This window comes from Larus michahellis, chromosome 1, assembly GCF_964199755.1.
Source record: "Larus michahellis chromosome 1, bLarMic1.1, whole genome shotgun sequence".
Lineage (NCBI taxonomy): Eukaryota > Metazoa > Chordata > Aves > Charadriiformes > Laridae > Larus > Larus michahellis.
Window position 1 is genome coordinate 13,915,234 of NC_133896.1, and position 13,198 is coordinate 13,928,431.

Below are 13,198 nucleotides of genomic sequence, written 5' to 3' on the forward strand. Positions count from 1 at the left end.
CAAGACCAATTTTTCTTCTCAATGAGAACAGCATTTTGTCGGCATACTCTAGTCAATAGCAGTACTTGTCTGTAAGGTAACATTTTCTTCAATAAATGGATATTATGGTTTTGCCTCCAAAAATGAGAGTTGAGTCATTATTTGAGCCTATTTTTAAGTATGTTTTGCCACTATCTCCTAGCAGAATTAAGCACAAATGGATCTAACATGTCTGACTACTAAAGGGGGTATGCTTCTCTACTCACATGTAGTCACGGCAAGACTTGTATATTCAAACACAGATTTCACAAAGATATTAAAATTTATGTTGGCAGAGTCAATTACAAGACTTCTGTTTGTATTATGTACACTTCTATTTTTAAATAGAAAAAAATTGCATCTTAAAAGTCTTCATAGTATCAGTAGTTTTAGTCTACTTTTTATTTATGAAGCATGTCAATCTGTCAGCTTAAAATAGTATGTTAATATAGTTAAATACCTGCGGGTCCGTGGAGGCTTTGGTGGAGGAGAATCCTGCTTCTCAGCATCTGAAGAACTGACAGCATTCTCTGTATTATTTTCATCCTGATTAAAAGAAAAAGTTTTCATTGATGGCTGTAAAGCTCATACACACAATACTTAAACTGTAAGGTCCAAATATTTGTAATGGCACTTGAAAATAATGACAATATTACATATTTTCGGCTATCATATGGAGATGACTTCAACATTACATACAGATTAAATTCTACTCTAAATTCACAATATTATATTTTGTGTATCAAACTTCAAATGTTTCTAAGTATTTTGTTTTGCATGTAGTTGTGTAATCCACTAGAGAAAAGTCTCAAAAACTAATCTTTCAGGTTAGTATTGAAAGCATTTACTTTCCAACCAGTCTAATTATTTTCACTTGTGCAATCAGTTCACTGAAGATAAGACTAAACTACAGTGCAGTAAGTAAATGAGAATTTCAGATACTCTAAATTGACAAGTGGATAAGATTTAACACATTGTTCCAAAACACTTTCAAATCATTTCCCATATGCGTACAATGAAGTTTAACTTACTCAACAATGCATGAAGATTTTAACTTCATTTTAGGAAGACCATCAATATGGGCGATATATTTTATATATTTATACATGTATGTTGCCATACACATTTATAGGCATATACATATAAAGTATTGTTGTGAGTTAACCCTGGTAAGGCAGCCAAACACCACAAAGCCACTCACTCACTTCTTCCCCCCGCAGGCAGAAAAGGAAAGGCAAGAAAACTTGTGGGTCAAGGCAAAATTGTTTAGTAAACAAAGGAGAAGTGGGAGAAGAGAGAAAGAAAACAAATAGAACAAGTGGTGCAAATGATGGCTAATGTCACTAAACCCCCCTTTTTTCCGTCTTTATTACTGAGCACGATGTTATATGGTGTTACAGAATCTCTGGTTAGTTTGGGCTATCTGCCTGGTTGTGTCCACTCCCAAGCTCTTGCGCATGCACACAGACACACACAGACTATTTCTTACTCTGGGAGGGCAGAGTAAGAAACAAGAGCCAGAGCTGACACTGTGCAAACACTGTTCAGCAATAGCTGGAACATTGGTGTGTCATCAGTGTTGTTTTGGCAACAAATCTAAAGCACAGCACCCCAAGAGCAGCTACGAAGAATATTAACTCCACAACCCAGCCAGAGTCAGTACAAATACATATAAATGTGTAAAAAAAACCCACAACATGCGAGAGTCTAAAGCTGATACACCATTTCCATGCATGTGCCACAACCAAAGATCCAACAGAACCAAGGAGGACCTTAGCATTATCTTGAGTTTAATATGTATTTTACCGGAAACCTTTTCTTAGATGTGTTTTCCTTTGAAAAGAAATTTTAAAAAAGAACAGCAAGCATCTAAAATCTGTGTCATATATTTCAAAGCACAATACCAGGTTCATGCACCAGGGCCTATCTGCCAGCCTACCTGTTCAGATTGGGTGACAGAGACTGACCTCTAGTCTTACAAAACAAAAGCAAATTCCCTGTTAATTTATGCTTCAAATGTGATAGTTGTATTTGAATTTGGTAAGCATTTTCAGCTTTGGAAGATAAACTATAACTAAGTTATCTCAACAGCTGACTACCCTCACTTCAATTTAGATTCATTAGTTACCTGTTTTTAATTTCCATTAATAGTCTTAAAACAGTTATCATATCACTGTCTGCCGGTGAAGAGTCTATTATCCAATTCTGTTCCTCAGTGTACTAAGTGAAGCTTTTCTTGTGAAGAAAAAAGTTAAATCTTTTAATCTTTCTTATTGTTCTTCACTAACCTCCCCCATTAACTAGCTGTCCAATACAATATCCCAGAAGCACTCCGGCAGAAATACTCTATTGTTCCTGTATCAATGGCTTGTGTTAGCCCTTTCAGACAAATTGCACTGCGTTCCTTGTTCTGCTGACACTGACTGCAACTATCGAGTTTTTTCTGGAGTGAGATTCAATTAGCAGATAAAAGCCACTTCCATTTACATGGCCACAACTGAAGCTCCCACTGCAGTCAACCAAGGCTGGCTGGTTTTCATAGAATAGTTTGGGTTTGAAAGGACCTTTAAAGGTCATCTAGTCCAACCTCCCCTGCAATGAGCAGGACATCTTCAACTAGATCAGGTTGGTCAGAGGCTCATCCAACCTGATCTTGAACTTTTCCAGGGAGAGGGCATCTATAACTTCTGTGGGCAATCTGTGCCAGTGTTTCACCACCCTCATTGTAAAAAATTTCTTCCTTATGTCTAGCCTAAATCTTCCTTCTTTTAGTTTAAAGCCATTACCACTTGTCCTATCACAAAAGGCCCTGCTAAAAAGTCTGTCCCCGTATTTCTTATAAGCTCCCTTTAAGTACTGAAAGACCACGATAAGGTCTCCCCAGAGCCTTCTCTCTCAACCCCAACTCTCTCAGCCTGTCTTCATAGGAGAGGTGCTCCATCCCTCTGATTGTTTTTGTGGCTCTCCTCTGGACCCGCTCCAATAGGTCCATGTCTTTCCCGTGCTGTTGGCTCCAGAGCTGGAAGCAGTACTCCAGGTGGGGTCTCACCGGAGCAGAGTAGAGGGAGAGAATCACCTCCCTTGACCTGCTAGCCACGCTTCTTTTGATGCGGCCCGAGATACAGTTGGCTTTCTGGGCTGCAAGCACACGTTGCTGACTCATGTCCAGCTTTTCATCTCCCAGACAGTAAGCTGGGGATGAAGGTAACAGATCAGTTGGCCTCACTGACTATATTTGGACCGTAGACATGTAGACCACATGCAAAGCTTCCATTCCAAACCAAATTCTGCTCCTTTTTTGTTTCCAGATCTGAGCCTTTACATTTTGCAACATTAAAGTACACTCTTGCTCAACTTGCCAAATAGCCCAGATTTTTTTTTTTGTATTTATGTCACAATACTTTGTTTCTTTAAGTCTCTGTTACTTCTATTAACAATGATTTTTGGTTTTCCTAGGGTAATACATAAAAACTTAATAGCCATATAAGTTCAACTGTTGATGTTGTAACCTTACTGAGCTAGGATTGTTATCCATTGGCTCTTAAAGTGAAGTGTACCGTGAAATAGGTTTTAACACATTTAAAGTACTGTGTTTTGTATCGTTCTAGCTTCTTAATAAACAACACTGGTTGCCAGTCAAACACCTTCAGAGATTTACTGAATCAGCACTACCTCAACAATCATTCTCAGCAAAGAGTGCTGTCGTCAAAACATAATGTCCAATAAGTCACTGTCCAAAAATGTAGAATGATGAAAATGGCTAGTGAAATATGTATATTAAAAAAATAAAGTATTATGAATACTATGCATGATCCATAAACTGAATGCAGGACCTCATTATTTTATCAAGGAACAAAGGTACCCTTTTAAGTCCTTTGTCAGTTTTCCATGACTTCACGGAATCACGGAATCTTCAGAGTTGGAAGGGACCTCTAGAGATCATCTAGTCCAACTCCCCTGCTAGAGCAGGATTGCCTAAAGCACATCCCTCAGGGCTGCATCCAGGCGGGTCTTGAAAATCTCCAGAGAAGGGGACTCCACAACTTCCCTGGGCAGCCTGTTCCAGTGCTCTGTCACCCTCACCGTAAAGAAGTTTTTCCGTGTATTTGAACGGAACTTCCTGTGTTCCAGTTTGTGCCCATTGCCCCTTGTCCTGTCGCTGGGAGCCATTGAAAAGAGCCTGGCACCATCCTCCTTAAACCCACCCTTTAGATACTTGTAAACATTAATCAGGTCCCCCCTCAACCTTCTCTTCTCCAGGCTAAAGAGTCCCAGCTCTTTCAGCCTTTCCTCATAAGGGAGATGCTCCAGTCCCATAATCATCTTGGTTGCCCTTCGCTGGACTCGCTCCAGTAGTTCCCTGTCCCTCTTGAACTGGGGAGCCCAAAACTGGACACAGTACTCCAGTTGTGGCCTCACCAGTGCAGAGTAGAGGGGGAGAATGACCTCCCTCGACCTGCTGGCCACAGTCTTCCCTATGCAGCCCAGGATGCCATTGGCCTTCTTGGCGACAAGGGCACCCTGCTGGCTCATGGATAATTTGCTGTCTACTAGGACCCCCAGGTCCTACTCCTCAGAGCTGCTTCCCAGCATGTCCGCCCCTAACATATACTGGTGTTTGGCATTCTTCCTTCCCAGGTTTTCTTCCTGAAAAACATTAAGGGCTGAAAGAACTTTTAAAATCTAGCTGTGAACTACTGCATGCATACTAATTTAAAAACAGAAAACAACTAGATTTTTTGTTTTTTACAGTCATGATGGAATGAAAGATTACCAACCCCTCTACCAACCTCCTCTCAAGTATGCAGAAAAACAATTTCCAGCTTTTTGACATCAGGTAATGGGTGACCATACAGACCATTTTTCCCCTAACATACATGAAAATGAATTTTATTGCCCTCCATCAGGCAGAGTACTATTCTGAAAGTTGGTGCCAAAGCTGCTGAGGCTCACAGGATCCAAGAGCAGCAATTCAGTTTTCTGCTCAATGGTTGTGTCACATTCCCCCCTGCTTCCCCGAGTTGCGCAAAGTAAACTCTGAGTCTCTCCTATATGTAGTCATTACTACGGATAGCACTAAGTGCATTGATATTGTACTAAAAATGCCCCCCTTAACCTTAAACACTCTCAACTAGAGTTAGAAACTAGTGCAACTGCATCCTCAGAACAGTGGGCTGTTCGCCTTGTTTCAGCGCCATAGCACAGCCCAGTTTCATAAGGCAGAGAGTTTTAGAAGGAGCGAGACTCCACGGGAGGAGTTCCTCCCTCTTACCACCGACTCCTCCATCCTACAACAGAACAGAAAAGTATTCCGGTTCAGTTCTGCCAGGACAGTTGTTTTGAGAAACAGATTTCTTATTTATGTGCTCAGTTTTCTAAAAGGTACTGGCAAGGGAAAGGGTGTGCCTGTTGGCTGTGGTGTAGACTAACTTGTCCAGAAAACAAACCAGCAGCTGCATCCCTGTCCTTCTATGTTTGTAAAGTGAAGTGTTTGTGAACAGAATGTTTACTAAGATATGCTTTTCTCCCAGGCACAAGAAAAAGCCCATTAAAGAAACTAGCATATGTCAAAGTTTTTTTAAACTCTTTGGATAACTACAAACAGCTTCTTAGTGTAAGACAGGCAGAAGTAGCTGAAGAGGCACTGCCTTTTTTGCTACTAGTAGTAAAATGTATGGATATACCTTGCAAAAAATGTGTATAAACTCAAATGTTTGAGGCACATACGTAACCACAGAGAGTTTTCAAAAATAATTCCTTAAAAAATTTTAAGAAGGCCACAAAACCGAACAAAAACCACACACACAAAGTGGTACTTTTAAATTCAACCCCAGAAGTCAGTGGTTACCGCAGCTTCATACACAGGGAAGGCTTCAGGCAGGTGGGTGTTCAAAAGCTTTCACTTCTGCATTAGGTTAAAATCAGGATCCGTTCACTCTGTTCTAGTACGTTAAATCAGGAGCAAGACTGTTACAGGGATTATTGTCACCAAAAAAGAGGCACTTCGCTACTTTGCTTAATTAGCTCAGACTGATGTTTCTGTGAAGGCTTCATTTACTTTTAGAGAACTCATTCACCTGTAAGTGAAGGATTTTGACTTCAAAGGTCAAAAATGATAAAAGTTTAAGGCAGTAACCAAATGCACTAACCCACACAGGAAAGAAAACAGCGCTCATATAAACTTTATGCTGCTGCAGCATTTTTAAATAATGGTGTTCGGTTATTACTGGATCTGTTCTTGTTTTTAATTGAAGAAGTAATGCTTGCTGAACTCTCAGAGCAAGACTGTCTTCTTCTCAGTTCTGTGTCACAAGAGATAGTGAACAACCAGTATTTTGAGCACCTTTGAGTGATACCAACTCACAGATTTCCCCTTCTGTCATATATCAAAGTAAGTGAATGGGCAAACATGTATAAACACTAGCATGGAGTAGAACAGAGGAAGCTCAACTGTGAAAGTCAATGTAGGGTATCTCACAGGGATGACCTCATCCGTTGAGAAGAGCAGATGGCAGTATTAAGAAAAAAGCCTTCCAGCCCTCCTAATCACAGCTTACTGCCATCAGTCAACACTTTCTTGCTTCTCTAGACAGATGTTGCACTCCCGGGCACAATACAATTTTTAAAAGCATCAGCTTAAAAAAAACCAGGACAGCATATGTAGTTCACAAGGGCCACCATATAGAATAATTTTTTTAAAGAAATGAATTAACAAATGTGCAATTCAGTCAAGTAAGTGCTCAGTGTAGTGCCTTGCTTTCTTACAGAAGATACCTATCCTATTGTGGCAGGCTTCTCACTATGAAAAAACAGAAGCATTAACAACATGTGGGTAAACAAAAGAATAGGAGAAAAGAAAGAAATTCCCCAACCTTTGCCTCTATATGCATCAACTGCTGAAGAGTTCAAGAGTTCCAATGTCCTCATTGATTTGGGGGAGCAGCTACGCAGATCAAGTGAAAGTGCTCGTTTTTAGGAATTTCTAGATATTCTGTTAAATTACATCTATATATGAAACTTGAGTATATCTATCTATGAAAGACTACACTAACAAATGAAAAGACCATAAAGTCAAATACTTAGGAGTGTAGATTACATCTAGTCTACAACAATAGGGAGTAGCTCATGTTCCTGTGGCAATGCAGAAGAACAAGGAATTCTCATGGCAGATGCAGTGTCTGAATTCAACTTGCCAAGGTGACCTACATTGTGCTGTCATCTCCCAAGGGTGGATCTTTTTCCCCACCTACTTCCTCCAGTGGCTGAATCACCACACAGAGCTGTCACGAACTTTGAACAAATAGAGGATCACAGTTTTAGTTTAAACTGGTATTTCACAGGCATTGCCAACAATTCAGAACCTTTTGCCCAGGAACTGCAATGCATAATTTTCTTTTGGAACTCATAGTGGAAACATTTAATGTCATTCAGAAGCTTTCTGTACTGGTAAAGTACCAGCAAATTTACTGCAAAGACTCTTCCAGAAGTAATCTCATGGTTTTCCTTAAAAGGAATTGAGGCATTCCTTTTGCCCTTATCATAATGCAGCATGGGAACCACAGAGCATCAGTAGATAAAAAGCGAAATACTTCAGACTGAAACAATACACTCAAGTGATTCAGATTAAATAAAAGTTTCCAAGCATAGGAAAAAAGATAAACATTTCTGAAGACCTATATGATTTTTTTAGAGCTGCAAAACAGTGAAGAGAATTTGAACAGCAAAGTCTTTTCATTTAGAGTTTCCAAACCACTAACGTTTTGAATATCAACATTCTTATGGCAGCCGATTCCTCCACAGCTTCTAAAAGTGCAATCAACCACGGTAACAGAATTCTTTCACTTTTACAGGAAGAAATGCAAGAGATACTTGAGAGTATTAAGCAATGCCATATTTTGGAGAAAGTGTTTATTAATACAGGCTTCTATCAGTGGATAAGGGTAAAACAAGGACTTGCAGTACTGTTAACATGCTTGTTACTGTCAAGAGACAAAATTCAACAAGAAACATTTTTAAAGAGATAGTAAACTTGTTTGACTTTTAATCAGTTTTCCTTTGTCTACATGCAGACCTTTTGATTATCAAGTTTAGCACCTGAGTCTTTTCTCATTAGAAAAAAATGCATTTGAGCAGCAATTTCATCTTTGCCCTGAACTCTGGACTGTTGAAAGCCCTCTACCTGGTATGTGAAGAAAGCTTTCCTTCATATAATTTCATTAACATACTTAGTATTATTTTAAGCACATTTATAGTTCTATACATTCACAGTATGTATAACTATGGTAAGTTTACAATTACTACATTATACTATATCGTATGTGCATTTTCTACATGATCTTGAATCCTTCTGTGAAATTCCAACAGAAATTCTAACCCTATTGTAAGTCTACTTTCAAAGACTGTATATGGGTATTTTGTTGACTTTTTTACAGTATTGTTTCCATCAGGGCAAAGCTGGCAAGTTCGCAGGAACACACGTTCAGGTTTGTGTCTAAGCTACTTCCCTATGAATACTGCTACTCGTTGCCAATCAGATTAACTTTTTACTGTGATGTTACTGGCAAACGCCGCTTACAAAGCTTAGGTAACTCAATTCATCTCAAACACTGCTTGAAATGGGAAAGGCAACTGGACAACAAAACCATGAAACCAACCCTGAAGAGCATTCCAACGCTTCAGAGTACTACCAAAATTTAATAAATGAAAGACGAAAGGAAGTGTCCTCTTCTGTTCAGCAGTATCTCCTATATAACTAACAGTAATACACCCAAAGTAGGCACATTCTTTTATTTGGAATTGTTTCCACTGAACATAATTAAAACCCTTCACATGTACGTGATTCCACAGTTGCCGTAGCATCTGCAGGCAGAGTAAGATCTGGGAAGGAACCTCAGGATGCTACATTGTATTTCTTAAACTTATTTAAAAACTTTCTTCATCAGAGTTTGTTTCTTTTTTAAAAAAAAAACCAAACAAACAAACCAAACATTCTGGGATGTATCTTAGTTAAAAAAAACCCTAAATTTCTGGGGAAAACCAGATGCTATATACAACAGATACTACATAACACCCTCGGAGGAAAAAAGGGGGCTTTTTCAGAACAGCAAAAACACTGTCTCAAGTGAAGCCTGAAGTTTTGAGAATTAGGTTAAAGCTACAAGTAGATATTTAACTGGATTCATAAAGTAGTCTTCTACCTCACATAACCACAACAGAAGCCAAGCCTACACCAGTTAATCCCCTGAAGGCAAATCTCCTAAGTAAGAAATGAATAGTAGCAAACTTATTTGTAAGTACCAAATTTGTAGATACAGGATTCTTTACCTATGCGACTTTTTTCCACAACCCTCCTGAAGAAACATTCAAGCTACAATATGAAGCAGCAGCATTTCCTAATGGAAGAAAGGCTGCACCTGGTCAGACTAAAAGATTCATTTCACCCTGTTTCCAGCAGTGACCAAAAGGAAACTTACAGGGAAGAATAAGCAGAGAGCAGGTATGCAGGGTTCCTTCCCTAGGATGCTCTCCAACGGTTTGCAACTCTGGAATTTCATAGGTCAGAGTTTGGGTGAATTCATGGAAGAAGATGATTAGATATTCACCTCAAAGCTACAGCTGCAAGGACCTCTGCAGCTCCGTGTTGCATGAAGACCTATCTCCTTTTATATTGTCTGTCAGGTCTTACTGATACCCTTTCGAAAAGGTTAACAGAAATCAGCTTTTCACTGTTACTTAGCCTATGTCATTTCTAACTTTAGCCATTTCTTTTCCAGCTCAATTTGGTTGTTGTTTAGATGAAGCCTTCTGACAACTTTGATTCTTGTCCAAACTTTTAATGCTTGAATTCAAAGAACGGTTAGAGTTGGAAGAGACCTTGAAGATCATCTAGTTCCAACCCCTCTGCCATGGGCAGAGACACCTCCCACTAGACCAGGTTGCTCAAAGCCCCATCCAGCCTGGCCTTGAACACTTCCAGGGATGGGGCATCCACAACTTCTCTGGGCAACCTCTTCCAGTGCCTCACCACCCTCACAGTAAAGAATTTCTTCCTAATATTTAACCTAAATCTCCCCTCTTTCAGTTTAAAACCGTTACCTCTCCTCCTATCACTACACTCCCTGACAAAAGGGCCCTCCCCATCTTTCCTGTAGGCCCCTTTAGATATTGAAAGGCTGCTACAAGGTCTCCCCGGGGCCTTCTCTTCTCCAGGCTGAACAACCCCAACTCTCAGCCTGTCCTCATAGGAGAGGTGCTCCAGCCCTCTGATCATCTTCATAGCTCTCCACTGGACCCGCTCCAACAGTCCTTCTTATGTTGGGGGCTCCAGAGCTGGATGCAGTACCCCAGGCGGGGTCTCACAATAGGGGAGCAGAGGTGTAGAATCACCTCCCTCTCCCTGTTGGCCACACTTCTTTTGATGCGGCCCAGGATGCTGCTGGCTTTCTGGGCTGCAAGCATGCATTGCTGACTCGTGATCAGTTTTTTGTACACCAGTACCCCCAGGATTGCCTCGACCCACGTGCCAGACCTTGCACTTAGCCTTGTTGAACTTCAGGAGGTTGGCACAGGCCCACCTCTCAAGCCCGTCCAGGCTGGATGGCATCCCTTTCCTCCAGCATGTCAACCGTGCCACACAGCTTGGTGTCATTGGCAAACTTGCTGAGGGTGTACTTAATCCGACTGTCCATGTCACCAAAGATGTTAACCAGCACCAGTCCCAGTCCCAACCCCTGAGGAAAACCACTTGTCGCTGTAATTCTAGAACATGCTTTTGCGATAGAGACTAGACCTGCAGACAGTATTCAGGTTGCAAAGTATCTACACAATGACATTACGTTCTCTGCTTTTATGAGTTTCCAAATAATTGCTAAAATTCATTTTCCTTTACGACTTATTGACTTAATGACCAAGGTCATTTCCAAGCAAAACTGAAAATTCACACTCCATCACTGCATATTCAGAGTTGGTATTTCTCCCTGTCTCTCTCCCATGCACGTTACCTATCCATAATCTAGTTACTTATTACATATAACATGTGCCATTCTCTAAAGACAGCACTTGCCTTTGTACAGACATAGTATCAGCATACTACGTCACCTCCTTATTCAAATGTTCTGGAACACAGGTAAATAAGAGACGTTTTTGATTCTATGTAAGAGTGCAGACACAGGTCAGATCAAAGTGAAATAACTAGAAGATACAGTAGACTGATCTGCCTATTATTTTATGACCAAAACTCAAGTAATTAGGAACCACTTCTGTACAAATCTAATAAATTTGCACTTTCTGAACTCCATCATGCTCATTCCTCAGAAATAAAATGAAAATTCACAGACCAGCTAGGCTAAATATAACACCTATGGAAAGGTTATAACAACCTGCCCTATCCATATTGCGTTTAGTCCACCAGACTTCTCGTAACGACTAATGACATCAGAATTATGGCATGAATGGTTATAAATTCTTAGGACTTAAGAGAAGGGTATATGCCTCTTTTCCAAGAATGAAAAACGCTTTAGACTTCCTAGAAAGCACAATACAGAACAGCTAAACCCCTAAAATTAAAGGATTGCCTATTAATAAAGGCAAATGTAAAATTGCTTCCAGATATTTCAAAGGGTCCTGAAGATATTACTCATACTCCCTCTAGAGAGCTATAGAGCCTACACCAATTAGGTACTGGCGGGACAGGTAAAATTTCCAAATAAATAAAACACAGTCCAAGGATAAATGGTGGTACACAGCTCTGGACTGTGGGAGAGAGAAAGAATAATATTGGTCCAAAAAGCCATTTTTCACATAGTGCCCAGTAGTAGCCAAGAAAACTTATCTGAACATTAAAAAAAAAAGGAAAAAACCCGGGGAATGTGAAATTCAAAGTGGAAAGACAGAAAGACAGAAGAATCCTCAAATAACGTGATTACCAATGAAGAGTGTTATTCGTCCAAGGTTTTTTTATCCCTTTGTTAAAAGGGTAGACTATGAAGCTTCCTGACAAAGGCATTTTTAACTTATTTTTCTTTCCACCAATCTGTTCCAGTGCAAACAGCACGTCCAACACAATATGAGAACTTAAGATCATTCACTGCCAGTCCTGCTTAACTACATGAAGGCTGTGTTGGGCCAAAACCAAGGCAGTACAAACCAGCACATTATGTCCAAGTCTCAGCTGAGAGTCAGATCAATGCTGATCTCCTGGTTTAAACCTGGGCCCAACGCCACATTGTTGGGGAAGGAAGAAAGGAAAACTTCAGTGAAGTTCTTCCCTTTCAAGAGTTTAAACTAAACACAGATCAGACAGAATTCATCTACACACACGTATGTAATTATTTATACATAAATATATGTATATGTAAGGCTAGAGTTTTATTTTGAACGTGCTCTTTATCATACTGTGTAACAGGCAATTTGCACAAGGTCAGGCTCAGACAAAATTTCATTTGCAGCTAATATATCGGAATTGGTACTGCCAATCAAAGCAAGAGATCAGCTGTTAACTACTGCCACCTCACCATGATAAGGGCATATTTTGCAACTTAAATATTGAGTTAGAGTCCTGCCTTTCATCCAAAGTAGAATTCTTTCTACTGCTTCCCCCATTGCAATTGCATTTGGTACACATGGTAAATATTGCTTTAATTATCCGACTCAACTTTTACAACCAAGTCCTCAGCGTTAAGTTGAGTACAGCCTAACAACCCCTACTCAGCAAAAACCACTTATAGTTCAAACAAGTTCTGTGTGTGCCTTAACACCATTGAACAACGAACTTTAAAAAACTAGACTTTACTGGAAAACCTTGATCAGAAGCTAACAGCTACAACCGATTGAAACTCATACCAGAAAGACACATACCACTCCATCTGCAATCTTCCAGTCTGCACAACTCTCGTATTTTTGCAGTTGCTTTTCAAACAGTTGTGCTATGGCTCGATGGACAAGTTCATACTGCTCCTATAGTAGGTTACCAGATAAAAATTAGTGCATGAGATCTTTACAAAGAATGATGGTATATTATCATATGATAAAGATTCATTTTAAAACAAACTATACCTTTGTCTGCACTGCAGAATGCCTTTGTGTTCTCATTTCCTGTATTAAATTAAATACATTGAATTCTTCAGGTATTTTCTGAAATATAGAAGGAAGTCAATTACACTGACGTAACTGTTTGTCAGAA

At 39.8% G+C, this 13,198-nt stretch overlaps 1 protein-coding gene across 1 annotated transcript in view; it reads right to left on the bottom strand.

Moving 5' to 3' along the window:
• PTPN12 (protein tyrosine phosphatase non-receptor type 12) overlaps positions 1 to 13,198 on the bottom strand; it is a 76,889-nt gene that overhangs the window by 17,890 nt on the left and 45,801 nt on the right. The window contains exons 10-12 of the mRNA XM_074560250.1: positions 13,072 to 13,149; positions 12,874 to 12,972; positions 479 to 564 (exon numbers count right to left, since the gene is read on the bottom strand). Of these exons, the coding sequence (XP_074416351.1) occupies positions 479 to 564; positions 12,874 to 12,972; positions 13,072 to 13,149 (263 nt within the window). The remainder of the gene's footprint in view (positions 1 to 478; positions 565 to 12,873; positions 12,973 to 13,071; positions 13,150 to 13,198) is intronic.